Genomic DNA, 27,593 nt, shown 5'->3' on the forward strand with positions numbered 1-27,593 from the left:
TCGAGCTGTTCGCAACTCGGGTGAAAAACTGGAAAAGCTTTTGCATTTCGCGCTGAACACGAGCGTTTACGTATTTCGTGGCATTCGTAAAACGCGAGTATTCGCCATATCCGTGTTTGTTGTTTGCCAGCGCGTGTGTGCCACTGTGTGAGTGTGTGTGTGTGTGTGAGTGATTGAGTGCGATTGTGGTGGTGCGACGGCCACACGCGCAACGAAAGCGAAAGTTTTGTTTGGCGCGCGTGTTGCCATTGGCGTCTGCGAATTTGCACACACACGTCCCCTCACCTAGAATAGGTTAAAAGCGTGTGAAAACAAATAAAGTACAACAAAAAATAAAAAATAAAGTTAAAAAACAAGAAGATAATGCTCATTATTCCCAATGAGGGTGCATTAAATTAAGGGAACCTAAAGCGGAAGAAACACGGCATCGACATTAACATCATTCCTGCTGCAAAGACTGGGTAAGTCGTTGGGATTCGTGAAAAGGTTGCCCATAAATCTCCCGGCATTAGCATTACCATTTCTGTGCCACACGTGCGGCGCGAAATAATAATAAATATACAGCAACAACAACAACAAAAAAGCTGAGAAAATTGCACTTGACAGCCGACTTCCGATGCTGAAAGCTCTCCTTCCAACTAGAGAGGCTGTCCTCCTGCTCTCTGTGTTCTGTTCTGTTCTGTTATTTTTTGTATTTGTATTCCCATGCCATGCCCCCTCTTGCCTTTTCATCACTTGCCCTTCTCACTAGAGAATACCAGATTTTCTCGTGCTTCATGCCTCACCTTCTGAAGGACAAATTTAGGTCAGGATCCGTGGGCCTTATCACATGACTCATGCCACGGCCTTTGGCCTTTTCGGTTGACTCTTGCAACTGCATTTCAGCGGGGCCACATGGCGTATGCGCAATATTGATTTCTTAAGCTCACTGAATGTAACTCTTAAAGCTCAGACTTTACAACTTAAGGAATTATGAAACAAGTTTTAAGGAAGTTGTAAGAATACCTAACATATGTGATAAACTTTTGCGAGAAATATGAAAGACTAACAGAAACAAAGGAGAAATAAACCATTTTTAGAATAAAATTTTAGTTTAGGGAATTTATCATTTTTTTTATTTAAATCTTTGAGTTTGTTTTTATAGAAATATTACAAAATGCAACTTACTTCGTAAATAGAATTTTCCTATTAAATATAAACCCTCAAACCCTAACAAAATTCCAAATTCCCACTGGAAAAACTAAAGAGCAAAAAGTTTGGAATGTGATAAGGCCTGAACATAATTTATTTCTCCTTGGCCCTCTGAGATTTTCAGTATTTACATACATTTCCAACCGAACTCAATTTATCCACAAATAAGAAAGTGTAAGCTGAAAAAAACAAAACTTTAAAGAGTCTGAGTGCTAGCCCTTTATTTATTTCTGGGCTGCCAACTTCCAAGAACTAAGCTATAAAAGTACTTCCTTCCTTACCTTAAATGGTTTTTGGGTTTATTCCAGCCATAAAGCTGGCTGTCTATGCGTGTGAAAAATTCTTAAAATGAACAAAAAGTAAACATAGACCTTTGTCTTTAGAAATTGAGGGGATTTCTCTGGGCCAGTTTTTCAGCTGCTTATTTTTTACGGCGTGCTAAAAAGAAGCGATGGCTCAGCTAAAGTGAATCAAGCTGTGACTTCCACAATTGACAGCTGTTTGTTTATTTATTTCTTTACTCACTGTGAAAGCAATGCATTTGTTTAACTAAGATTTTTGATGTGACAAAACATTCCCCTGAATAGGGAGCTGTCCTCCAAGAAGAGTTCCATGTAAATGACTGCAAAATTAGATAAATAATCTTTAAAGGCGACTTTTAAGTGAGTTATTTTTATATTTTTGTGTAAAATGTCTGACTTGGTGGGATTACATGTTGAATCTGATTAGCTCTTTTATAGATATCTAACTTTGTGTATTTTGAGCTTTATCCTTTACACGGTCTTTTCCTTACAAATAGTATAACAAAAATGTATTTTAAGATCTGTATTCTTTAAAGGAAACTTAAAAACTTCAAGTATTAACCTTTTTTTAAATTTTAATTCCAACTTTCTTTGGTAATTTATAAATAAGTACATCTACGAAAATTTAAGAGTTTAGTCATCAGTTCAATGTTTCCATAAAATTAAGTTCTTAATCTAACAGGAAGTTGCCATGGGCATACATAGGTGGACATTAGACAGGTACCCTGACCATATCTATATCTTTTTATCTATATCTGTGATAGGTAACTCTTGCGCGTGTTTTTTCGGGGGGCCGCTCCATTCATGACACCCCATGACGCCCATAATCGTAGATTTATCAATTTTGCTCGAACGCGCGCGTTCCGCATTACAACAACAAACAAAGCAGTAAAAAGAATTGGAAAAAAATATGAGCCTCATCCGATATATAAATATAAACAAACAACAACACGGTCAGAGCGGAGCCACACACACACACACATACATAAGCATATAGCTGATATGTGGATCGTCGGCTTTGGCCTCAAATGCGGAGAAAAGAGAGCGCGCGCAGCTTGGACGGCGCAACACGTGCGTCGTTAATTCAATAAAAAAAAGTATACAAAAAAATAATAAATAATAGCAGCAAATAAAAAAGAAGAAGAAGAACAAGAGCAACACACACTCCAGCGTTTTCTCTAGGCCACTGGGCGTATGGGTAGGAGAGAGATAGTGATATAGCATAAAAGTTCATTAACGGCGTGTGAGCTTTCCTTTGCTTGCCTGTGTGGTGCATGTGTGTCTGTGTGAGTGTGTTTGTCTTTGTGTTTGTGTTTGTCCATTGTTTTTGTGCGGTTCTCTCGTGGCTTGTGTTTTACATTAACGGGAGAGCGGCTTCTATCACTCTCCCGTAGCCTAGTCTAAATGCAGTGAGAGAAAATGTGCTGTACATAAGAGAAAGAGAAGTTTAAAATGGGTTTTGATTGTTATTATAAAGAAATATTAATGTTACCCAAAATAAAACTAAAGAAATAAAATTTCTATAAGAAAAGTTTTTATCATCTTCTTATTTATTTTTCCATTTAAAAAAATTAAAACTTGTATTTTAAAGAATTTAATATTGCGTTAGTACTTATTAATAATTCCAATTTAATTTAATTTAATTTATTATAATATAAAACCTAAAAATCTTAATAAATTTCTCACCAATTTAAAAATGTTCTAAACACAACTTTATTTTCTCCACAATATAATTTTTGATAATAGGTCCGAAACTGATGATTGCAATTATTAAGTTAATATATATGTTTCAACGTTAGATAATTATATGAAAATACAGTTATTATTTTAGATATTTTTTATCATTAGATAAAACCGTAAGGCATATGAAAATATGGTAATTATCAATATGGGAATATTCCAATTTTTATCCGTGTGGATCACAAGTTTATTGCTTTCTGTTGGTTTTTTTTTCACTTGTCTAGTGGGGCTCGTGTCTGTGAAATTATCGCCAAGTGGGCTACCGCAGCCAGCGTTTCTGTCGCCGTCGACTGCGATTGAATGACAAAGTCTTCTTTGTTTTTGTGTGTTTTTATTTTTTGGTTTTAATTTATGCAGCAACTACAAAATTAATTCTCTTTTTTTCGCTTGGCTTTTTGGTCATGTCGTTTGGCATCTGTCTGGGTTTTTTTTTGGTCGCACGTGTGCGGCAATTTGCAACTGTGTGTGTGTGTGTGTGGCTCAGTGTCTGTGTGTGAGGGGGTCATTATTTTAAAGTGTAACATCTGAAAACACTAACGGCTTCTGTGGGGGCCCATGAATGCCAAATGTGAAACACGAGACGCAGATATAGCAATAAAAAATTGCCTAATTTCCTATAGTATAATTAATTCGGCTAATGGCTTATTAAGGGGATCACACTGTGGGATCCATTGAGATTTATTCAAATCCCACCGCATAAATTAACTGTTTCCGGTGCGGATCTTAATGTTTATTTATAGAGCGAACTGCTTTCTTGGGGATTCTGTGGCGCATAGGAAAGTACAACACACACACACCCAAGCTCATTTGACTTAGTACGAGGATTTTATATTGTGGACACAACATGACGTATACGCAATGTTTACATATTTATTTGGTTAGCAACGGAATTTCCCAGTAAGGTGACATAACGATAGTATTTTTGCTGTTAAGTTATTAAAATGACAGACAGGTAAATTGAACCCTGGATAGGGTTTAGAGGGTTAGAGTGATGAATTGAGTTTCACACGAAGTATCTAACAGTATGATTATTAGAAGGAGATTGTATTCCGATTAATTCAAATGAAACTTAACATTTTTACTAGTAAAAAAATATTAAAAGAAAAGGTTCATCTTATGAATTAAAGTGCAAATAGCTTAACTAGAAAACTTAGCATTTTCTAGACTTGTTTATTTATATTTTAAAACTAGTTTGATGCGTTAGTAAGGGTATATAATCTTCTATATAACCTTATATAGTAATTTTTGTATATTACTTTTGTGTGGTAGCTTACCATTGAAGTGGCCTCTTGAACTGTCCCACGCCAGCTGTTTGCACTTGGCCAACTCGCCGGCAAACATTTGGTTCGTTACCGAGCCATATAGCTAATTGCTGGCCCAATAACGAGAGACACACGACGCCTTAATAAATACAAATGTAACCATAAATGAGTGCACGCGCTATTATTTGTATGAGGAAATGCTCGTTTCAGGAAAAGTAAACCGACCCTCATCATATACCCAATATATAATATATAAGTATATATAGATATATACTATATATTCAATAAATGAGCCACACGTGCGGCTAAGACAAGCAATATGCGCTCAATGTGAACAGGCACATCTATTGTCTTTCGGTCTCCCGTTTCGCTGTATATTTCTCGCTCGTTTTATGACCACATTAGCGAATTATATTTCACTGCCATTCAAAGCGTTAAGACACAGACTAGGCAAACATAAATTAAACAAAGGCGGGGCAGAAGGTTCGGGGTTCGGAATTGGCCAACACGCGCCGCTTCTGGTTTTTCCTTTATTTGCTTTTTTTTTTGTTTTCCTGGGGATGCCCCTCGGTCGACTGCTTTACTGTCAGTGAACTGTTTTGTCCGGTCTTTTGATTAAAAAAGCCAAGCTTGGGGTCACTTTGGTCGGTGGTCTTCAAAAAGAGTTGCTTTTTGACTGAGTCACTGGTCAGGCAAGCTTAAAGTCCATATTATAAGCAGCCAGGAGCGGTCAATTCTTCATTGTGTTCGTATTATTTTAATCATAATGTTTTGCTGGTGCGATTCAAGTTTCTAGGAAATATTAATCGCAGCTCATTTCTAAAGGGAAAAAATTTGGGTTTATGGCTCAATCAACTGTTATCTACATCATAAACTCCTACCAATGAGACCTTGACCTACCCATAAAATGAATATCTTTTATAATATTTTATCTTGTTTTTAAACAGTATTTTTTGCTCCATTTTCTGACACTGCTTAAACATTTATTGCCAAAAAGGTAAAGTACTTGGCCAGCCAACCAGTTAGATAATATCTTGGAATTACCTCATGCCGTTTGATAAATTACCAACAGATTTTGGGATATTTGATAACAAAATGCTCATATTATCGTACGCTTATTCCGAGTAATTTATTATCAGACTCTTTCTGCGGTTAATAACCGATAATGGTTTATTGCTAACAATATAAGAATAATATATAATTGGTTTTTTTGTAGCCAGAAATACAGAAATCCCCGATAATTGTTTTGGCTTAGCTGCAAAAAGCGATTTGTGATTAATAAAGTTAATTGAGCTTGCTAAATATATCATTGAAAAGAAGCTGACTTAGCATAAAATGTTGCTTTAGTAAGATAAATACCTTAAAAAATATGCGAAATATCCAGATTTTGATTAATAATCCAAAAAAAAATTGATTTGAATTGCGCTTAGCTTGGCGCCGTTAAGTATACGCACTGTTGCCTGGCGAAACGAGGAACACGTGCCGGCAAAAGTCATTAATTAATGTTAATTGTTGCGCTTAACATTTTTATGACGTGCCAATGAAACGAGCCAAACAGAATTATTGCTGACAAAATGTCAAACACTCAAACACTCTTGAAAGTCAAAATTTATGTTCGCGATCATAAAATCCATGCAAAATCGAAGTGTAGACTTTGTCTTTCTACTCTACCCACGATCCAATTAGCCAACACAATAGAAGCCAATAAAAAGGTGAACAATAAAAAAGGAGATATACCGACAGACAACTGAATTTTGAAACTTTATCCCAGGTTTTCAATATGCAAAGAAATCCATGGCGGTCTATAAATTTGTGACGCACGACCTGTATCAATCACATTCGTTGTTTTATGTTGTCGGGGGATCTGGTTTCGCCTTGTGGGCTTAACAATTAAAAATTTTATTAATGCTTTAGGCATTCAGTCGTTTAGCTAATTAGATTGTTGATTCATTTAAGTCTAGCTGAAAAGCGGAACAGAAAACAAAAGAATTAGTGTCTTGTCTTCTCTTAAAAAGTTTCCAAATGAGATCAATTTTTATTACGAATTTGATTGATATAACCGGATCGCTATAATTCGAAAAAGGAGTTTGTTTTTGCACAAATTTATATATACTTTACTAAAATTAAAGCGATTCCTCATTGAATACATTATAATTATAGAAAGTCTTTTGTTTGCTTTACAATTTCTGATTTTACGTCTAGAGAATTGATTTAAAATTCCTCAACGATTTCATCACTATCCTGTTATGTGCAAATATATATGTACTCGTACATGGATCGACTTCTGATGGATGCTTCTTAGAATTAATACTGTGGGATTAGCTAAAGATTCGGGAAAGATTATTTACTTGTCTTGGTTAGAAATCAACTTGCGATTGCCAATGGTAGCCAGACAGTGTCTGTGGTTCCGGGTCGATGTTTTATGTCTGTCATTTCTGTCGTTTTTTTTATTGAATTCCTCTTATCGAGAAGTCATAATTTGGCACACGTGTGGCTCATTTAATTGTTGGCCATCGTCGGTTTTTTATCGCCATTTTCGTTGGCAACAATTGGGTTACCAAAATTTCATCATCTATTTATTGGGAATACTAATTTGAGTTTATAAACAAGACCCCCATGTAGGCAAGGTAGAAAGAGTCTGGGTAAAGGTGGCAAACCCACTTTTGGCACGTTTTTCATTCAACTCCAAACCGTATCTAAACACAATTATGACGCATTTTGATTGCCATTTCGGTTGGTCTTTAGTTTGTTTAGTTTTTGGTGTCATTGCTGTTGCTGTCTGACTTTTAGGCGCATGTGCTGAGATAAGAAAGACAATTAGCACTTTGATGGCTCGCCCATAGGGGTAACATGAGCGCGTTTGCAGTGCAAATAATAACTAAATTACTGATGGGGAAAATACCCTGAGTATTTAGTAAACTGTTTAGCTCACTTTTTTGTTATAAGAAACTAAGAATAATTTTCATTCTCATTTTTTTTAAACTAAGAAATATTTTATTAATTTTCAAGTTAACTTCTTTTTGAATTTCTGAAAATCGCTGCTCCCCTTTGCAAAATAGTGAATAGTTTTTGCTAATAAACACAAAAATCTCAGGCAAACATTGTCCGTGTAAACAATGAATGTAAGAAACAGTCATAAAGTAAACATGCTGCGGAAAGTTTTATTCGTGTATATAGATGAGATTTCTGTACGCTGGCGGCGTCTTTAAAATGTGCGGCGCGTGTAAAATTGTGAGATAAGGTCAAAAAATGAATGGAATTCCCCATAAAGATTAGACCGACATGAAGGCCACGGGCGTGACTGTAATTAGAAAGGAAAGCGAAATTTAATACAAGCCATTGGCATGGGCATAAGCTAAATATTAAGTATACGTCCCGAAGGACAGCGCATATTATTACCTGTAATCACACGAGTTTTGAGGATGCTTTTGGGCACTTTCCGAGTTAAGAAAAGCCAAATCATTTAGCTTATGAATATTTCAAGCAGACTTTTGGCTAATGCAGAATGCTGAAAGATGATGAAAGTAAACATTTAGAAAAACGAGACCCAAGTGCAATTTAAAACGCTTTCTGGGCAGAAACACACACAGAAGACGAACAAGTTGGCTATAACTGTTGGATATATTGCTGTTTGTATGTTGTTATGCACAGAGAAAAAACAGTAGTTCCTTATTTGTCTCAACTATTTTTGAAGATGCCAAACTATTGATGGGTCTAAGAATGGAAAGTGTTATGGTTAGTTCTTAGCTATGCTTGTTACTTTTCTTTTGTAAAGCTATAAAAGTTTTATAAAGTTTTTTTCTTGTGTAGTTACCCCTGTCTTTTCCAATGTCTGAGAGTGTTCTGCTTCTCATATGAACAATGAGGGCTTTGTTGGGCCCGCAGCGTTTAGCGTTACGCATGACAAATAAATTTCAGAATGGCAACGCCTTTGCAGACGGGCGGACACACACGTTCCTGTAAAATATTAAAAGCAAGTTCCCTGAACCCTAAATTTTTTGCTGTTGGATACACGTTGACAATATTCGGCTGGGTCTTGTTCTTGTCTCTCTGATGTAGCCGGCGGTCACAACAGTCTGCCTCAACAATGCCCAGAAAAATTCCCCAAAAAAAGAGATAACCATCCAAAAGAGAAAATCAAATTTCCTTTCCGTTCTGGTGGCGTGTGAAAAGTCATCGAAATAAGCAGATTCCTTTTTGTTTTGTTTTTACTTCTTGCTTTGACAGCTGACAACAGTGCGTGTGTTTTGTTTTTCGTATTTTTTTTTCTGGGGTTTTTTGTTTCTGTGGCGTGTCATGTTGAACAATTATTGGCTAATTTGTAGGCACGCAGCAGGAAATCTCATCAAAGTTGCTTGATTGACTTGACCTCGAAAACTTGCAGGTGGCAGAGCTACAGGTGTCTGTAGTGAAACGTGTCTCAAATTGCTGCCCAATCTCCCAGTTTGAGCCTTAAATCTTCTCAACGCTTAAAGCCATGTACATTTTCTTGGATCATAGCTTTTCCCTAGGAAGACGTTCTTTTGTCATTCCTCTCTCTTCCCCAATCCAAATGCTCATCCTCAATTTTCGCTTTAGGCCCGCACGCGCCGCATTAAATTTGCCACTGGGGCAATTCGTTGAGGCTTAGTATTTGCTACGCACATTTCGGTCTTTTGTTACAGACATTTCCCGGTCTCCGCTTAAGGGACAAATGGGCGCAATGGGTGCACAGAGGAAATATATTGGCCATGGGAAGCCAATGAAAAGTTTGTAGCTAAGCAATGTATTTATATTGAAAAACTGGTAGTTAAAAATAAGTTATTAATCAATAAAGAGAAGTAGAAAATAATAACATTAGACTTACAATTTCAAAGAAATAATTTCCTAATTCAGGGCAGCAGTTCTTTCCTTCAATGTCCCTAATTTTTCTCAGTGCCCTAAGCTATCGCCTCATCTCGAATCAGCCTTCTGAGGCCTTAACTATCGGATGACGGATAAGGCATAAATAATGAAAAGTAATTTCAGCGCATATTGGCGCATTGACATCGACCTGAAACCGACAGATTGAGGAAGTAAGGGGGCCTGAAAGCCCGAAAAGCGTCTTAACCGCCCACAAGTATTTTAAATATTGCGGCCAGGGCCAAAATGGGATTCGGGGGACAGGTCGGTAAAATGCCGTCAAGGGCCGCAAACATTTCATCATCGTCGCGAGCGCTTTTACCAAATGTAATTACACTCAAGAGATACACGTGCCGCCGAACAGCCGGTCGTTGTTTCGGGGGGAGGTTTTTCAATTTGAATTTGACTGCCGACAGGCGGGGCTCATCTCCACTCATCTCCTTTCATCTCTCATCTCCTGACAGCCGAAACACTTGAGCAGTTTGCCATCAATATTCCGGCCACCTCCGCAAAACTCACTTTAAGCAAGTTTGTTTACCTTTGCCGATGGTTGGTCGTTAGCCAGGATTCCGGAGGCCACCTAATGAGCTTCGGCTGTCTGGGAGCGTCATCATGAATTCCATTTCAAAGTCAAGGCTGCTCCAAAATGTAAACTTGGAGATTGGAAACGACGACGACTTGGTCTTGGGACTGAACTTTGGAATTTAGCAGGCCAGGCTTTTAATATTAGACTGGAGTGATTAATGTAGTTATAATGATTAAGTACGCCTGATCTGGAGGATAATGATTATTGGTTTAAAGAGATTTTGCTGGGCTCAATAAACAATTGTTAGGATTTAAATTTATTTAGTCTTCACATTCTAAAAAATTCCCCCAAATTAGTTTAAAAGCTTAATAACTATAAAGAATTTTCTAAGGCTAGGACTTTGCCCTTCTTATCTCTTGGAATTTCGTCTGTGCCCATTAAATGGGAATATTATGATGCTAGCGAAACTTCCGGTTCCATTTTTTATCGCCACCAAAAATAAAAACAAATTTTATGACCCCGTCATATCCTGCCTTTGCTGAATACCCACAAAAAGTATTCAGAATTCTGCAAGAGAAACCCTGCAAGTGGTGGATAATATATGAAATTTCTTAAAGCTAACGAACTCGAAAGAAATCGTTTTCTTTGCCTTCGATTATTTAATTTTATTCTGTTTACTGTTTCGGCGCGTGCATTTCGGCAGCTTAATTATGCACTAAAAACGATTTATCAATTAATCATTGTGGCGGATAATTAATTTGTGTTTTTATTTACATTTGCTTTCAGTGTGAATACAAGCTGCCAAGAAACAAATTTAAGAGAAGAAATAAACCAAGACACACTAAGAAGATGGCGCCCACCATATGCTCGGAGAAGAAGCAGCTGCGCGAAACGCGGCGACATCATGGCGTGGCCACAGCCGCCATTTCATCCTCATCGTCAACCGCATCCACCGCATCATCCTCGTCCTCGACCGCGGGATCCACAGCTGCAGCTGCCGCCACACAAGCTAGCTCGGTGCTTAACTATGGTGAGTAAACGTTGGCAATGCGCAGTCAAATGCACTTAGAGAAATTATAAGAGGAAAGTTTACGTCTTTAAGAAATTAAATTGGGAAATTATTAAGAAAATTTTAATATATATTTTTTTAATATCATAAGTCTTAAGACACATATTTCATAAATATTTATAATGAAAACTTAAAACTAATTTGGCTCAGTGCCATTGAACAGTGGTGGGCACACGCGGCGTATACGTAACATTGTCTTACATATTCATTGCAATCTTCGCGTTGTCTGTTATTTTTTGCTTTTCCTTATTTTTGATACCCCTTATTGTCAGAATCCCCTGCTGATTTGCTGATGTCGGTGCTACAACGATTGCTACTAGTCCGGTTTCCAGTTGCCAGTTGGCAGTTGCTCACGTTACTCGGTCATGTTTAATTAATTTATGTAAACTCGGCCACCCACCTCTGTGTTCTCTGAGCTCTGTCCCCGTTTGCCACTTCCTCATTGCCATAACATATATATATATATATATAGATAGATATATACATATATGTGTGGGGCTCAGCTAGAGAGAACTCGAATGCTCGAATGCACGTGCCTTGGGCAATGGGTTCACATTGGGTTCTTCACGTGTTGGCCTCCGGTGTTTTATTGCTGCTAATGCTGCCGATGTTGCCCCAAATGGATGGCACGCGAGTTTCGGGTTATGCCACAACAATTTGCGTCAGCAATTGGCTCCAGCTGCTCTGCTCTTCCGCCTGCGTTGCCTGTTGGGTAAGACAGTCTCGGCTCGCAAATCTGGCTGACACATTTATATAAGCGATCTAATGCCGCATGACTGCTATCGAAATGGATATGGGCTCAGTTTGAGCTCTGTTTCCCATTTATAACAATAGTCAGGGTGCTCAGTATTAATACTGCCATTATTCTCTTCTGCTCAATATTAAGCTGTTTAATCTCATCAGAAATTTGATATATCATTCTTATTTTTAGCAGGATTATGCATTTTCTTTCGAATATTTTATTTTTATCCAGATCCAGATAATGGTAAAAGTATGGAATGCTGTAACTCGTTAAATTAATCTGTTAATTAAATTTCTATTATATTGGCATTCATACTATAGAATAATTTTTCTAGAAAATTTTTGATGAAATCCCTTATCAAAATTAAGAAACTAGGTCTACCCCGTTTCTACCCAAAAAAAGAAATTAATTGTTTTTTCCCGATTTTTCCCCAAATTGAAACTTTTTTTCTCATAGCTTAGTCAATAATGGTCCGAATACAAATTGGAATACCTCGTTGAGCTTGTTTTCCAATTCATAATCGAACTGCGTTCACAGTTTAAATTGTGAAATTTTTGCCATTTTTTTGCAAATTTTGATGATGTGACCCCTTATTAAAATATCAAATTTGGATGGTCCCAATTTCCCCTCATAAGCTGAAGTATTTCCCTCATAACTAAGCCAAAACAGGTCCAAATATGGAATGGCATAGCTCGTTGAGTTTCTAATTTGATTCTATGTAGATTTTAGGCCTGCAGATTCAAAACAGGAAAAGTAAAATTTTGGCCATTTTTTGCAAAAATTGATGATGGTACCCCTTATCAAAAATGCAAAAATTTACAAAAAATGGATTTCATCCTATCAGCCTCAAATTTATAGGGTTATAAGTACTGCTCGTAAGCTTCACAAAACTGATGTTCTTTTAGCTGTACGTCTTGTTTTGGAAAAAAATGAAAAATGCAAGTTTTGGTTTTCCTCACTTGTTTTCTCAAAATTACAGTATTTTCCTCATAAGTAAGTCAATAATGGTCCGAAAATGAAATGTAATACCTCGCTGAAGTTGTTTTTTAATTCCTACAATTTCTGTATTCAAGGTTGAATTATTGAATATTAGGAGCTAATACCAAATGCTTAACGACCATACCACTTCCTCTTAAAGTAGATAGTCCAAGTAGCCTTCCAACAAGGCAGAACTTAAAAACGACTAACTAAATCCGATTAATTAATTATGTCATAATTTTATAGCCTTAAGTTCTTAAAGAGTAATTTTTGTAGAAAAATTCACACAGCCCTGGCAAATGATGGCCAATGATTACTCATTAGCCAAGTGAAATTGCACGAATATTTACCTAGATTTTTTCCAAGAAATATTTCACAAGCACACGAAGCCAGGGGCGTCGGCCAGAAAGGGGGCTTCCACATAAGTGTGTGTCATAACCTCCAGGGCTGTTGTTGTTTCTGCTGCTGTGCCACTTTTGCCAGGGCTTTATTTACATGTTTTGCACATTTGCTCCGCTTGCTTTTAGCCAAGTTTGCTGTTTTTTTTCGCCTCTTTTTTTTTTTTTGCTTCTGCTGCTGCTGACTTTATTGGTGCCATTTTCAATGTGAATTCATTGAAAGCTCCGCTGTTGTTGTTGCCAATGCCGACGTTGTAGCCTTTTTATTTGTGCTCGTTGCTGCCTGCTAATTTGCAGCAACACATAAAAATAAACCGAATGAAATACACCGACACACGTCTAAAATAAAAATGGGTGTGACGAGGCCACGTGCAAGCCTCTTGACGATTTACACCGCCCTGCCTAACCTTCTCTGCTTTCTCTGGGAAGGTGGTCTTCCTTTTCGAAATGGGCGTGGTCGAGGGGGGTTGGAATGTTGGCCAATGCCCTCGCCCTCTGCCTTCACTTAAGGTATTAAAAAATTTTTTATTTTCAAGCATCACCGGTGACTAATTCACCGACAACGAAACGAGGCACGTGCAATCACACAGCGATGACGAAGCCAAAAACAGGCCAGCGTAAAGAATCATCTTAATTTACAAGAGCACTTCGAGAAAATTCAAGTACTTTTTGGATTCTTTTTAGATATATATATATATATATGAAAGAGCCAAAAGAGTTATAAAGGAAAAGTGGCCTGAACTTGTTAAGTTAATTACTAAAGCTTATGGTATTTCAGATTATTTACTTTGTAACCTACAAATAGCTAACCTGCTAAAAATAAACTTTGGAATGCCAGCAAGAAATGTATTATAAAAAGAAGTTAAAACTCCTTAGAGGGAAGTTATTTTTAAGATTCGTGTACAAGTTTTTGGTTTGATAACTCGCGAATGGAATTTTTGCCTCTGTGTGGCAATTGCGAAATGCAATTCCGAAACAAAACAACAGTCACCGAGTTAGATAAGCGCAGGCAAAGGCATGTGCTTTGTTCTTACAAGGAAAATAAAGCGTGTGGAAACATATTTTATATAGATTGAATAATGATACATAGGGGGACAATGTTGGAACACAGGTTATATAGTATTAAGTTCAAGAATTTACTTTATATAACTTTTGTGTAAGATGAAAGAACATTTGAAGAAGCACTTACCTCCAAAAATAATAAAATTTTTGAACGGTTATAGTATAACGTTTTCCAAAAAGTTTTTTAATTCGGTTCTAATTTTTACAAAATTTACATTCATTAATTTTCTTTAAAAAATTATTTCAAACTTTCAAAGGATACCCGTTTTTATTTTTTTGCACTTTCCATTTCAACCTGAGTAGGTATTTTTTTAATGTAAAACATTATATACACTTTAAAGTTACTTACACTTACACAAAAACACAGAAACAAAGTTCTTACCCAATCATGGATTCAGAATCAATAGAAAGTTTGGGTAACATGCCCGAGTGCAACAAGCGGCTGTTGAACGAGATTGATCCCATATCCCGGACTTCAAAATGCGATAAAAGCGTTAAAGAGATCTTCGATGTCGATGAGCCGGTCAGCTTTTCTTCTATGGGAGAAGAGGAAATGGAAATTCTGGATCATTCTGAGCTGTCAACAGACGATATAGATCGGGCCATGAAGCTCGGTCACGATATTGATTGCCTGATTCGACAGATTGAGGTCATGCAGATAGCCATTAGGAGACGTCAAGTTAAGGAAAGTAGCGAAATGATCAGTGAAAAATCGGAAGAACCTTATGTAGAAACCCTAACCAAGGCTCAAATGCAATGCAAAGAGATTGAAAATCAAGAAAAGGAAAATGACTTTAAAATCAAGGAGCAGACTTTAACCAAATGGCAGCCACTGAAAGATGAGGAATTACTGAAAGCGAGAAGCCTTCTTCAAGCCCACCATCGCCTGCAATGTGAAATAGACGAACTGATCTGCAGATATCGAAAGCTCAAAGAAGTCATTACAAAAATGTATCGAAATACCCGCTGCATGAGGGTCAATATTAAGGAACTGATCTCAAAAACCAAGGACGAACTTGCCTGGGCTGATGAAGTGGCCAAGGAGATACAGGTGTGCCATGATAGATTCACCTACCTAAGCCAAGCGAAGATGTCCAAACGCGAGGGAATCAAAACTGTCAGAGTTCATGCCGATAGATTTGAAAAATTGAACGATGCCTATCTAAGGAAAAGTCGCCTAAAACACGACATATTCGAGTTATCTGAAGAGTCAATCGATCTTTTGCAATTCATGAGGGATATCCTCCAGGAACTAGACCGTAATATGTCTATATTTGGATCTAAAAGCGTGAATAGGAAGGAAAGTCTAATCGAATTTTTGGAATCTTTAACCGTGGCATCTAGTTTGTGTAATAAGTTTCGTGATTCTTTAGATAATCTACAAAGGGGTGATGAATAAATTTTACTGAACTAAAAAAGGAAGAAAAGTAGCAAAGCATTATCAAAAGATGACTAACGCTGGGAGCTCAATAATAAATGTTGTTGAACAAAAAAATAATCTTTTTAATTACTGAAATAGAATAATTTTCTCATTTATTCCCCAAGGAAATCTCCACTGGCTTTGTCATAATTCCTACGTCACTTTCCCTCTCATTTTCCATGCCACTTCCTTGAGAACGTCATCAATGGGCTTGTCGCCTTCTGGGAGCCACTCTCACGTTTCGCTGCACTTGGGTTGGGGCAGCGGTATCGCGTAAGCTCTATTTGCCCAACTGGCGAAACAGTTCCATTCCAAACCGAGCGATTCCACTGTGTGCAGTGCCATGTGCAGCGTTAACTTCCAGGCGACGCGTCATGACCCTGACCATAGACACACTCGATTCCAAATCGTTTCGTAGGGGAAATGTGAGCTTGTATATATATATGGGTGCACTCGGAAAAACAAGCCGAAGGCTAGAAAAAGCTTCAAGGCAGTATACACTTTGTATACAGATATAAGTTTTTTACTGAGAGAGCCATTTCCTTTATTTATTAATTGATTATTTAAATATCACAACATTTTTGGTTTTTAAATGTGTAAATGTAATCCTTAATCACATGTAAAATATTAAAAAATATTTCACGACCCATTTAGCTTTAAGTTTTTTTTGCTGTGTTTTAGTTTTCGTGACTTCCAACAGCTGATGATTGCAAATGAGCGTTGCAAAAGCGTTGCGACTGCGAATTGATGCGAAACGCGTTGTTGTCGCCGGAACGCTTAACCCTGGTGCTGGTCACGTTTTTTGACCACACGCGATGCCCACATTTACATACCAGAAACCCACACACAGCCACTTTCCCCCCCACACACACACACAAACCATAGCATAGGCTATAGATTGAGACATCGGTTGACAACCCAGTGATAAGCTGAACACTTGACCACTCAGCTGCACCGTGGGCTCTGGCAAACTGCTGAGTTTTTTTTTTTTTATATAGTTCAGGAAATGAGTTTAATTTTAGACCTCATTTTGTAATCCATTAATGGGTTTTCAATCGCTTTAATTTGCTTACTTTTTATTATTCATATACAATGTATCACAATGTATCTGGTATTTAATTACACATTGTTTATTTACTGGGTCGGTTTGCTAAATATGATTCTTATAATAACTTAGTTATGACTTCATTAGCTTATTTTTATATATAATGTAAACTGATTAAACTTTAGAATGCTGTCCAGTTACATAGTAAAATTTAAATAAAATTAAACAAACTTTAGCTCACAGTAGAACCTTCCAGCTTTTCCTTTGTTCTCTTACTAAACTTTTTCTTTGTTTTTGCTCTCTTTTTTTCAATTTACAGTGGCCAAAGGTTCAATGAACTCGACGAGTCGCCGTCGACCTGTAAGATTGCAACGAAGGATGCCGCACATCCTGGCACGCGTGACGTCCTTCTCCACGGACACGAGCAGCGGCGTGGAAACGGAGGTGGAGATGGACACCGAGCAGCGGATGCAGCTGGACGAGGACAGCTATTCGGACGCCAGGATCCAAGTTCTGCAACAACAGCCACATTCCAGCAGCGACAACAACATCAAGACAGTATTACAGCCGACGACGGCTAGTGGCTATAATAGCAAACACAACCGATCGGCAAAGGTCAAAATCTGTGATCGGGAGGTGCCACTCCAGATGGAGGACGACGACGATGGCGACAGTGGGTATGAGTACAGTCAGGATCCGATTAAGGAGCAGAACCTGTATAACCAGAATAGCGAAGGTCTGCTGTCCATTGCCATCAAGACCATCAAGCTGGTGCAACGCAATAAGCTGCTGCAAAAGCGATTGGCTCAATTGCAGCTAGAGACCTCGGAGTTCATTGCCTCGGTGCTGGCCAATCCGGAAAATCGCCAATTTCGGGAGAAAATCTCGACCAAATCAGAGCCGAAGGTCAGCAACATGCTGCTGCGCCACTAAAACGGTGGTTTTCTTTTTGATCTGGAAATATCGAAACATTTAAGCCCCTTTTCTGGACGTTAAAGAGTTAAATTTCAAGAAACTTAATACAAAAGCTGAGCGAATTACATTTTATTTATTTATTTAAATTAAAATTCCAAAGCTAAACTTGGCAACATGTTGCAGCAACATTGAAAAAGGCTCATACAATTATATTGCCTACTTTTAGGCTGCGTATGTAAAGCTCATACATACATGGAAAATACTTGTAAAAGCGGAATACCAAGAAAACAAAAATATTTAAAATTATTTCAGGCCTTAATTTTTGTGTTGTTAAAGGATAAACTATTTAAAAACCCTATTAATATTCTATAATTATTTATTCCGTTTTCACGTCCAGAAACTCCATTTTAAGGCGGCTTAGTTTCAAAGAATTCGTACTGATTAAATTTACAAAAAAATGCATCAAAGTTTAACAATTTAAATATATACAACATCGCTATGCTAACATTTACAAAAATGAAAATATTTATATGAATCCAAAAAGTCCAAAAGTGTATCTGTAGTCGTTAAGTACATTTTATGTTTTACAGTTTCTACACTCAAGAATTAATTTATAATAAATCTACCTAATACATATATCTAGAAGAAAAACCAGGCATAATCAATGGAACCCTACGACGCTTTTCGCTTTTTACAACAAATAGTCTTAGTGAAAATTGATTGACATGCAAAGCAATTGGTTTAAACAAAAAAAATACGTAAATGATTTTCGGTATTAGTACACTTAACCGATATATATATATTTCAATGACTATGCCTAAGAATATATATAAACGGAAACTATCAAAATGCTAGAAAGCAACGCAAATCAAAGGAAAACCAAAATACAAGCTATCCTAAAAGCAAATCTTTCCAATTCTAAAACGTTTAATCAACTCAACTTAACTGGCATTCTTCGCATACTTAAAATTATATCAAAATCATCCAAACTCACCCACAAAAGATTTCATCAATAAAATTAGTGACAAATTAAACATACTCCGAACTTTGTACTTATTTCATCTTTGGGGTTTCTTGACTTGCGGGCAACCCGTAAATAAGTAAACAAGTCATGGCTAAGTGTGTACTTTGGCCGTGTCAATAACACCCAATCAAAGCGTTCAAAGACCGTCTCGGCTTGCACAGATTTGACATGGAGTCTGTCATCGAATCGGTCACGCAGGCATGGCTGTTCTGGAAAACGTTAAGAAAGAGTAGGGTTTTTGTGTAGAAAAACATATGTTGTTGTACCATAAAAAAGAACTAATTGGTAATGATATCAAATTATTAACGCTAAAAATAATATTCTTCAGCATTCTTTCCTGTTAGGAAACATATTTGTTTTAAACTTGATTTTTGATTAAACATTTTCAGAACTCCCTCCGCTGATTGTCGGGTGCAATGCATATCCATTCAATGCTCAGAAAATTATTCAGCAATTGTTTCAAGTTCATTCAATTAACTCGGTCCTCCTTAGCCCGGCTTAGACCTTTTGAGTGTCATTTGTCGATTTGGATTTTGTTGATGATGATGATGATTATGATGATGCTGGTGGTACACCCATGTCAGCACGTCGGCCAAGTCTCCACTTGGCTTTTATATTTTTGGCCACACACTTGACACTCGAAGTACTCGGTGTAGGTTTCAGGCAGTTTCTGTTTCAGCCCTCAGATGCGTAATCATAATTTGACCGAAACGCTTGTGACGTTGGTCAATAATCGCGCTGCGTTTATGGCATTGTGGGGGCTCGGTGCTCCATCACGGGGGCTATTATTATTATTATTGTTAGTTTACAGGCATTATATTGTTTTATTGGGTTTTTTACGCACTCTGGTCACGTCTTCATCTGTTTGAGACACGTGATTTATGGGGTACCAAGTACTCGGGCCACCCAGCCCACTTGACACTGAAGAGTTTTTGTTTTTTATTACCCAAAGCCGGCAAACGGTGCAGAAACTGTTGATTTGTGTTTATTTTGATGGATTCGGATTTGGATTCGTTGTATTTGGTAATTTGTATTATTTGATATCCGTCTGAGCAGCCACCGTTTATTGTTGTCTTTGGCTGCCGAGCGTTGAATCGCCAACATTTGTGTATCAAATCAGATCGCTGAGCTGGTTACCTTGGCAAGGTCGTTTTCCTAAGTGCCTTTGGGGAGTGTTTGTCCAAGCGATTAAAATTTATAAAATTAGTACTGAGTCTTATGAAGTGGCCTATAAATAACATTCGCACAGCCATTAATTTTAGCTGGCTAAAATGCATTTGTGTTTTCTCTGTTTGCTTGAGCCAATTTTTGACACTAAGCGCTGGCATTGGAAACTATTTGAGTTTGCTAATTTGCAAATCAAGTAGCTAGAATGTAAATTTGTTGGCAAACATTTTATGGGTGATGTGCTAATTATGAGAAGGTTCTTTACAGATTTATGGAGTATATAAAATATTTGAGCGTTCAAGTATAAATTTTTTGAATATTTTTATTTCTACTTACTGAAATTATGCAGACTCATTTTCTGCTCTAAAGCAGCTATCACTTTTTTTGGGAAAACCAGCCAAGCGATTATCCATGTTCGGCTTTTGTTTAGCAGTTAAAATTTAATTAGCAAGTCGCATTGTTTCCAGTCTTTGATCTTTAATCAATTATGAGGTCTCGAATTGAGTGGGTAGAGCACTTTGTGGAGTACCTGTTTGAACTCCATAGAAGTGATTGAGCCCGGCTATTTTACTATTGCCAAGTCATGCAAAATGAATATGCATAAAATCTGTTCAAATATCAAATAAAAAAAAACCAATGCAAACTGCATTGGGACTGTGGCTATAATAAGAAATAAAAGCCAAAAAAAATGTCTTGTACTCAAGGTCACATTTTATTTTGCGATTCACCGAAATCGCCAAAAATTAGAGGAAAAAATGTGGATATTGTGAAAGTATCTGCGAAATCGGGCGAGCTAGAGCCAAAAACAGAAAAGTTTGTTTAGTTGGCCATTAAAGAAACGATTTGGCTGTTGTTCGCATGCAAATGAGTCTGGGTCAAGCGTTTGTAATCCGCTGAATGCCATCTTAATGATGACCACCAGCTGGCTCATGTAACCCAGACGATCTGTTAAGGTCATCCATCTGCGAAGCCGGAAAAGCGTCACTCCAAGCCATGACATTGAACTTCAACAGCAGTCCAATGACTCGTTCCATTTTATGTAGTAGTAGTAGTAGCTGGGCTTCCAAATAATAATTCGACAAATCGAAAATAGTAAACAGTAAACTGCGGAAGCACTTTAATTCACCTACTTGATCTTTCGCACCTCCGCGCTAATATGTCGGCGACAAATCGCTGATCACCGACTTGTCCAGCATGATTAGGCTTACGATCAGCGAGATGCTAATCAATATGCAGCAAATTCCCCAAAAATAGCTCGTAAAATGGCCGAATACAAATTTGCAAGTTCACCCGATGAACTTGAAAAAAAATAGGTGGTCCATCGTGGATATGTTTTCTTGTATCTTGTATCTTTCTTTCGTGATCGCTCGAACGTAACGCTGCGTTGACCGACTAGCCCGGCAGCTACCCGTGTTGTTAACTGAGCTTATTTTTTTTTTTTATTTTTTTTATTTTTGATCTCGCATAGGCTTCAACGTTGCAGGCCGGGCAGTAAAGTTTCATTTAAGCGCCGGACATCAGCGGGCGCGCATGCGCCTTTGTAAGATAAATCGGTGAATCGATCCGGAATACCTGTCAATATTTGTGGTCCATTTTTATTCAGAGCATTTCGTAAGTGCATTCTATAATTTTGCATTTTGGATTTTGCATTTGGAAAACGTGTTTAGAATTTCATAAGAGAATTTGTGACAATTTGTTGGCCTAAAGTGCGAGTGTGTGTTCAAATCTGGTCTGCTGACGTTAACTCTATATATATATAGTGTCTATATACATTTAGCAAGTTGTTATTTAGTGAGAACTAGTCAAGTTTCTAGGCAAACAAAAATGCAGTTTGTGGTTTTTCGGATAATGAAATGCATTTGTGTTGCGGCTTAAAAAAGGAATATTTTGTGTAACTTTGGAATTTGTAGTTTTACGATGTTTGACATAGTTTATTTTTTAATTATGTTTTGTTTTTGTTAAGCATTTTAATACAAAACGATTTCAGCTTATGGTCTAGCCAGTATTCAAAATATTTTAGCATAAACATAAACGTTAATTAAACAATAAACAGTAAGGTACCAAATTTGTGAGTTTTTAAGAATATACTTTATAAAATTTAAATTGTTTTGGCTTCCTACTTATTTTTGTTAATAATATTCAACATTTTTAAACATATTTTCTAGCCAATTATTTTATATGCAATATATTGTGCTATTATCACCTTTATTAGCTTGATGATTTTGTTGATGATATTTTTTAGGCAGCGCGCAACCGCAATGTGTTAATCCCTGCTAATAGGCCACTGTATTGCTCACAAACCCAATTAACTTTAAAATCAGATTTGAACAAATTTCATGTTATAGTTATCGAGATCTTCGGGCGGCACGTCTCAGCCAATTAAGCCCGGTTTAATGACCCGCATTGATTGGCATAACGTTGATAGCCAGAACCTAATGAATACAACGCCCTTCGGCAGGCGGGCCAGAAAGTGAAACCGGCTTTATGTAGTTCTGTAATCGTCGTAACCGATCGAGTGGATCCAACCGCAAGGCCAAGGCCAAATTATAGAACTTAACTGGACAAAGACAAAGCCATGGGAATCTCTATATTTAAACGATCGTTGAACCAGTTTTCAGCTTGGCTACTGTATTGACTTCGAAATCGAAATTCACTTCGACTCATTCAACTACTTGCCGGCTCTATTGAGGTTAATTGAAATGATTTATTAACATTTGTGCAATTTTTTGGTTGGCGCTTCGAAAAAAACCCCAAATTGAGATAATTTGCATAAAAATACATTTGGCGCCCACATCTTAAAGTAATTTAATTTCAACGTTTTTAAAAAGTTTTCTGTTTTTGCTGTTTTTATGAACATCCGCGTGCGGTTTATGGGTCAACGCTTAAATATTTGCTACGTCTTGGCGATCGATTTATTTTGATTTTATTTGCAATGTTTGCTTTGATTTGGTTTCTTCTTCATATTGGTTTTGTTTTGACCACGAACCGGTTGGCTAGTATTAACTTAATTTCGCTCCTTTTGCAAAGTCATTATTTTTATTGGCACTTTTGAATTTTTCTCGTTTTCTTGTAACCCCAAAACCTGTTGAACTTGAGCTCAAAACGCGTTCGGGACGAACTAAAGTCGATCGGTCGTGAATAGCACTCAGAACATAAAAAAAGGGGCAAAAAGTGAAATCGTTCTCAAGGTCGATGCAATTTATGTTTGACTGATAATTGGAAATTCTGTAGGCTTTAGACTTTCTTTTTCTCAATGTTTATGTATTTTGTTAGGAAGTACTGAACGTTGCACTGCCTGTATTTTGTCATAAATTATGGGAATAAAAAAGGTTTACAAAAAGCGAGCTTTTGACATTTTAATGGCGTGGAAACTAATAACTTTAATTTTTAACAAGGTTTTTTCATAACTACAGCCTATAACCATTACAACAGTTAGTAAAAATAAAATATATATTTTTAACTTACACTTACAGATTAAGACAAGATGACAATACTTGGACTTTTATTTCTCTGCCTGTGCTCCTTTCAAGCCTCCAGGTCCCAACTTCTTGTGGACTTGGCTCGCGATTTTGAGACTTCTTTGCTGAACAATCGGATCCCCGACACCAAACGTTTCCTGCCGGAATATGACTTCATCATTGTTGGAGCAGGAAGTGCTGGTTGCGTCCTGGCCAACCGACTCAGTGAGATCTCCTCGGCTAGCGTTTTACTCTTGGAGGCCGGTGATCAGGAGACCTTCATCAGTGATGTCCCTTTGACAGCAGCTCTCACGCAGATGACCCGCTATAATTGGGGCTACAAAGCAGAGCCCACGGAACACGCCTGTCAAGGATTAAAGGATGGAGTTTGCAATTGGCCCAAGGGTCGTGGCGTGGGTGGCACTAGTTTGATCAACTTTATGCTATATACCCGTGGTCATCGCAGGGATTATGATGAGTGGGCAGCGGCCAATAACTCAGGTTGGTCCTACGACGAAATTTTGCCCTACTTCAAGAAATCAGAAAGGATTGGTATCCCAGAGCTCTACAAGTCACCCTATCATGGTCGCAATGGACAGTTGGATGTGCAGTATACGGATTACAGGTCTCAGCTTCTGAAGGCCTTCCTAAAATCTGGCAGGGATATGGGTTATGATATAACAGATCCCAATGGAGAACATCTAATGGGATTCGGTAGGTCCCAGGCCACCATTCGGAATGGCAGGCGGTGCAGCACTAGCAAGGCATTCATACAGCCGGTGGTTCATCGAAAGAATCTGCACATCTCCATGAAGAGCTGGGTCACCAAGTTGATCATCGATCCGATTACTAAAACAGCCACCGGAGTGGAGTTTGTGAAGCAACGGCAACGATTTGTGGTGCGGGCTAGAAAGGAAGTGATCCTTTCTGCGGGAACCATTGCCAGTCCTCAACTTTTGATGTTATCCGGAGTGGGTCCAGCGGAGCATCTTAAAGAGCACAATATTACAGTGACACAAGATCTGCCAGTGGGTTATAACCTCCAGGACCACATAACATTGAATGGTCTGGTGTTCGTGGTCAATGATTCAACGGTTAATGATGCTCGTCTACTAAATCCCTCGGATATCTTTCGATACATCTTTGCGGGACAGGGACCGTATACCATTCCGGGTGGGGCCGAGGCATTCGCATTTGTAAAGACTCCTAGTTCCAAATTTGGTAAATATTTTAATGAAGTAGACAAAGATTGTAGGTTACTTATTGATTTTTAAATATTTACAGCTAAAGATTACCCTGATATGGAAATAGTTTTGGGCGCTGGATCCTTAAGTGGCGATCGTTTTGGCACCATGCGTAATTTGCTGGGAATCACCGATGAGTTCTACGACTATATGTTTGGCGATCTGCAGAACAAGGAGACTTTTGGCTTAGTTCCCGTACTCCTGCGACCCAAAAGTCGGGGTAGAATATCGCTGCGTAGTCGTAATCCTTTCCACTGGCCCCGAATGGAGCCAAATTTCATGCAGCATCCAGACGATGTAAGAGCTATGATCGAGGGAGTCCAAATGGTAAATATTGTGATTCTGCCTTTAAGTTTTTCGTTAACTTATTTCCTTTCTTTTCCAGATATTGAAGCTAGCCCGATCGAAGCCCATGGTGAAGATGGGAACTCGTTTCCATGATCGCCCTTTTCCGGGATGTGAACACCTGAAATTCGCCAGCGAGGAGTACTGGAAATGCTGCCTGCGAAGATATGGTTCCAGTTTGCAGCACCAATCGGGGACCTGCAAGATGGGCCCAGCTGCAGATAATACTACAGTAGTGGATGCTCAACTCAGAGTCCATGGCATACGAGGATTAAGGGTGGTGGATGCTTCTGTTTTGCCCAATGTTCCAGCTGGTCACACGAATGCCATTGTGATAATGGTTGCCGAGAAAGCATCGGATATGATTAAAGATGCCTGGCGCATGAAAATCACACCCTTGGATTCCTGAATCTATACCGAAGTTCATTATTTATTATTTAGTTCTCGCACAAGTCAATAATTTAAGTTCTCATGTGATAGTTAAGATAGTTTTTAAGTCGATCATTGGCTTGTAATTGGGGTATCTATAAATCCGTTTATTTGTGATTGGTGTAAGGAATGAATATTTATTCAATGCACTGAATTAGTTCTTATTAAATAAAGTTATTTGATAATTTATATAAGTTCAAAATAAATTGAATTGAAAGGATTTATAATTCGGTTTGATTTGTCTTGAAAACGTTTTCAAATGTCGCGCCAAATCGATTAGCTTTTGAAAGCCTTGTCATGCTGTATTGATAAATCAGTAAGCTTTTGTTGCTTAGAGGTTGAGCTTTTAGAAAAATAAAGTTGCCAAAAATAAAGAAAAGTGTTTAAATGTTTTTCCTAAATATATTTTTTTGGTTAAGTTATACTTTATAAATTCCTTTTTTAAAATAATTTTTCTGTGTTTTAAGCTTTTTACATAAATTTACAGCTTCTTGTTTTTACGCCTTGCCTTACCTTCAGAAAACGTTAATGGTGGCGTGTTTTACGTTTTCTGAGCTTTACGTTTCGTAATGGCTTTCGTAAGGTAAGATGTAAACTAAAGTAATGCCCAAAATCCTAATATTACTTAGAAAAATATATCAGCTGCTAGCTAAGACTAACCCTAAATGTAGTTTCCTCTGTTACCAAAATAAGCAATGTCACGCACAGGCATATTTGAGTTCACATGGGACCCAGCTAGAGGCTAATACCAATGGCTTTGCGTGCTCCGCTGAGGATTGTTTTTAATGACCGCTCGCCGGGTAATTGCTGACCTCCCCCTTAGGAACTGAGGAACATAGGAGCAGAGACAAAGCTTCTGCCTAGCAACCGTTGCGTTTTAGAGGTTCCTTAACCCGGCCATAAAGTTAACCCACTTTGTCTGGCCACAGCTCTATATGTGGCCATGGCCACGTGGCGTATGAGGAATAAGCTTAATGAAATATTAAAAAGTTAGGCGGGAGTTAATTTATATAGTTGTTTTTAGAGCTGATGGTGTTTTATTATTGAATTTGCAATACTTCCAACAATTAAGAGGGAGAAATAATTTCCATTTCCAAGATAATTTTCATTTGACTTTTTATCTTTACTTTCTACTATGAAAATTGTTATCCTTTGAAGCATAAGTATTTATTAAGAAAATACTTTGGAAAACAAATAATTCAAAGGCCTAACCTTACCTTCCTATCACCCGATTGGCATGGCTTAAATACTTAAGCCCACCTTAACAAACGGGTATTATCGAGCGTTGCCTTTGGGCTAGATTTGGCATATTTGCGGTGAAATATTTCTGCGGGTGTGGACCAGGATGTCTGTTGCTGCCATTCTGCTTTCCATTCAAATTACGCCGATGGCAATGCCTGTGGTCATAGGTCAACAATGCGACATTTTGGGGCTCGGATTCCCAATACACGCTGTCAGCCACAAAACAATCCAATTACGCCCTCGGTTCAGTGCAATTTTCGAGCTAATTGATTTCGAAAATACTGGAGTCTCTAATGAAATGGAACCCGGAATGGAAAAGATCAGGTGATTTCGTAATTGAAAGTCAGTAAGGTAAAAAAATAAAATCAATTTAAAGTGCTCGATTCCTTTTATTTTTTCATTTCACCTGAGGTTGCTTTCAAGTCCTTCCTCAGGACATTTCAAGCCAATGTTACTTATCTGTTTGTTTTTTTTTACTTTCAAGCTTTTGCCACAAAAAAAAGAGGGTAAAACGGATGTCACTCAAGTGGAGCAACTTAAAGATAAGACTGGAAAATGTTGCACTTAAGAGCAGAGGGGCAAACGTCTGCTTCTTTTCATTGCATGCAAAGCAGCTCACTGGGTTTTTGCCATATCTTCCGTGGCTGATCTAATTAGGAATCTTATGACGTGAGAAGGCGACTGAATGGGTCATAGAATGCCATGCTCCATGAACTGTGCAATCAGGGGCAAGCTATTTCTACATATATACTTGACAACATTTTCCATGCAGTGTATCATTTTCCTCTCATTCCTCACATGCTTCGCTGACCTTTAAAAGATTCAGTTTCTCAAGGCAGATGGAAGGAGATATGCTATGATATATGTGTTGCTAAATAACTACTATCATATTTCGCTTAAGTCGTTAATCTTTAAGGCTATAGGTATAAAATCATCCACTTAATGAAATTGAAAACCCTCTTAGAATATACCAACCAGCTTAGCCATTCCGGTAATGGTTTAAAAACTTTGTTTTTGCAACATTTTGTTTCTTATTTTTGTATTTTATGCACGGCTTATTTGCAAAAGTGCTCGAAGCCCTCGAAGAATGCAACGGAAACTGAGAAGAGTTGTAAAGTTGGCCAGAGAAAAAAATATTAAAAGTGGCCAGTAA

The 27,593-nt window shown here is 37.8% G+C and overlaps 3 protein-coding genes across 3 annotated transcripts; all 3 read left to right on the forward strand.

Moving 5' to 3' along the window:
• LOC108113637 (DNA (cytosine-5)-methyltransferase 1) lies at nucleotides 1-18,567 on the forward strand. Its single transcript, XM_017224306.2, has 3 exons — nucleotides 1-461; nucleotides 10,689-10,932; nucleotides 16,936-18,567. The coding sequence occupies exons 2-3, from the start codon at nucleotides 10,752-10,754 to the stop codon at nucleotides 17,547-17,549; spliced, it is 795 nt and encodes a 264-aa protein (XP_017079795.2). The 5' UTR covers nucleotides 1-461; nucleotides 10,689-10,751; the 3' UTR covers nucleotides 17,550-18,567.
• Nucleotides 14,483-15,640, forward strand: LOC108113635. Its single transcript, XM_017224305.2, has one exon. It carries the CDS (start codon nucleotides 14,540-14,542, stop codon nucleotides 15,548-15,550), a length of 1,011 nt encoding a protein of 336 aa, XP_017079794.1. The 5' UTR covers nucleotides 14,483-14,539; the 3' UTR covers nucleotides 15,551-15,640.
• Nucleotides 18,568-23,206: 4,639 nt separating the features above from the next.
• On the forward strand, nucleotides 23,207-25,298 carry LOC108113540 (glucose dehydrogenase [FAD, quinone]). The gene is made up of 3 exons (XM_017224135.2): nucleotides 23,207-24,401; nucleotides 24,465-24,751; nucleotides 24,810-25,298. The coding sequence occupies exons 1-3, from the start codon at nucleotides 23,207-23,209 to the stop codon at nucleotides 25,176-25,178; spliced, it is 1,851 nt and encodes a 616-aa protein (XP_017079624.2). The 3' UTR covers nucleotides 25,179-25,298.
• Nucleotides 25,299-27,593: the final 2,295 nt, after the last annotated feature.

The sequence above is a fragment of the Drosophila eugracilis genome, unplaced genomic scaffold (genome assembly GCF_018153835.1).
Source record: "Drosophila eugracilis isolate 14026-0451.02 unplaced genomic scaffold, ASM1815383v1 contig_367, whole genome shotgun sequence".
NCBI classification, from domain to species: Eukaryota; Metazoa; Arthropoda; class Insecta; order Diptera; family Drosophilidae; genus Drosophila; species Drosophila eugracilis.

Excerpts from the sequence above, each read along its gene's own strand:
- LOC108113637 (XM_017224306.2), top strand. The coding sequence starts at position 10,752 with ATGGCGCCCACCATATGCTCGGAGAAGAAGCAGCTGCGCGAAACGCGG. Across the intron at positions 10,933-16,935 it reads TAGCTCGGTGCTTAACTATG|TGGCCAAAGGTTCAATGAAC; the intron begins GTGAGTAAACGT and ends TTCAATTTACAG.
- LOC108113635 (XM_017224305.2), top strand. The coding sequence starts at position 14,540 with ATGGATTCAGAATCAATAGAAAGTTTGGGTAACATGCCCGAGTGCAAC.
- LOC108113540 (XM_017224135.2), top strand. The coding sequence starts at position 23,207 with ATGACAATACTTGGACTTTTATTTCTCTGCCTGTGCTCCTTTCAAGCC. Across the intron at positions 24,402-24,464 it reads GACTCCTAGTTCCAAATTTG|CTAAAGATTACCCTGATATG; the intron begins GTAAATATTTTA and ends AAATATTTACAG. Across the intron at positions 24,752-24,809 it reads TGATCGAGGGAGTCCAAATG|ATATTGAAGCTAGCCCGATC; the intron begins GTAAATATTGTG and ends TTTCTTTTCCAG.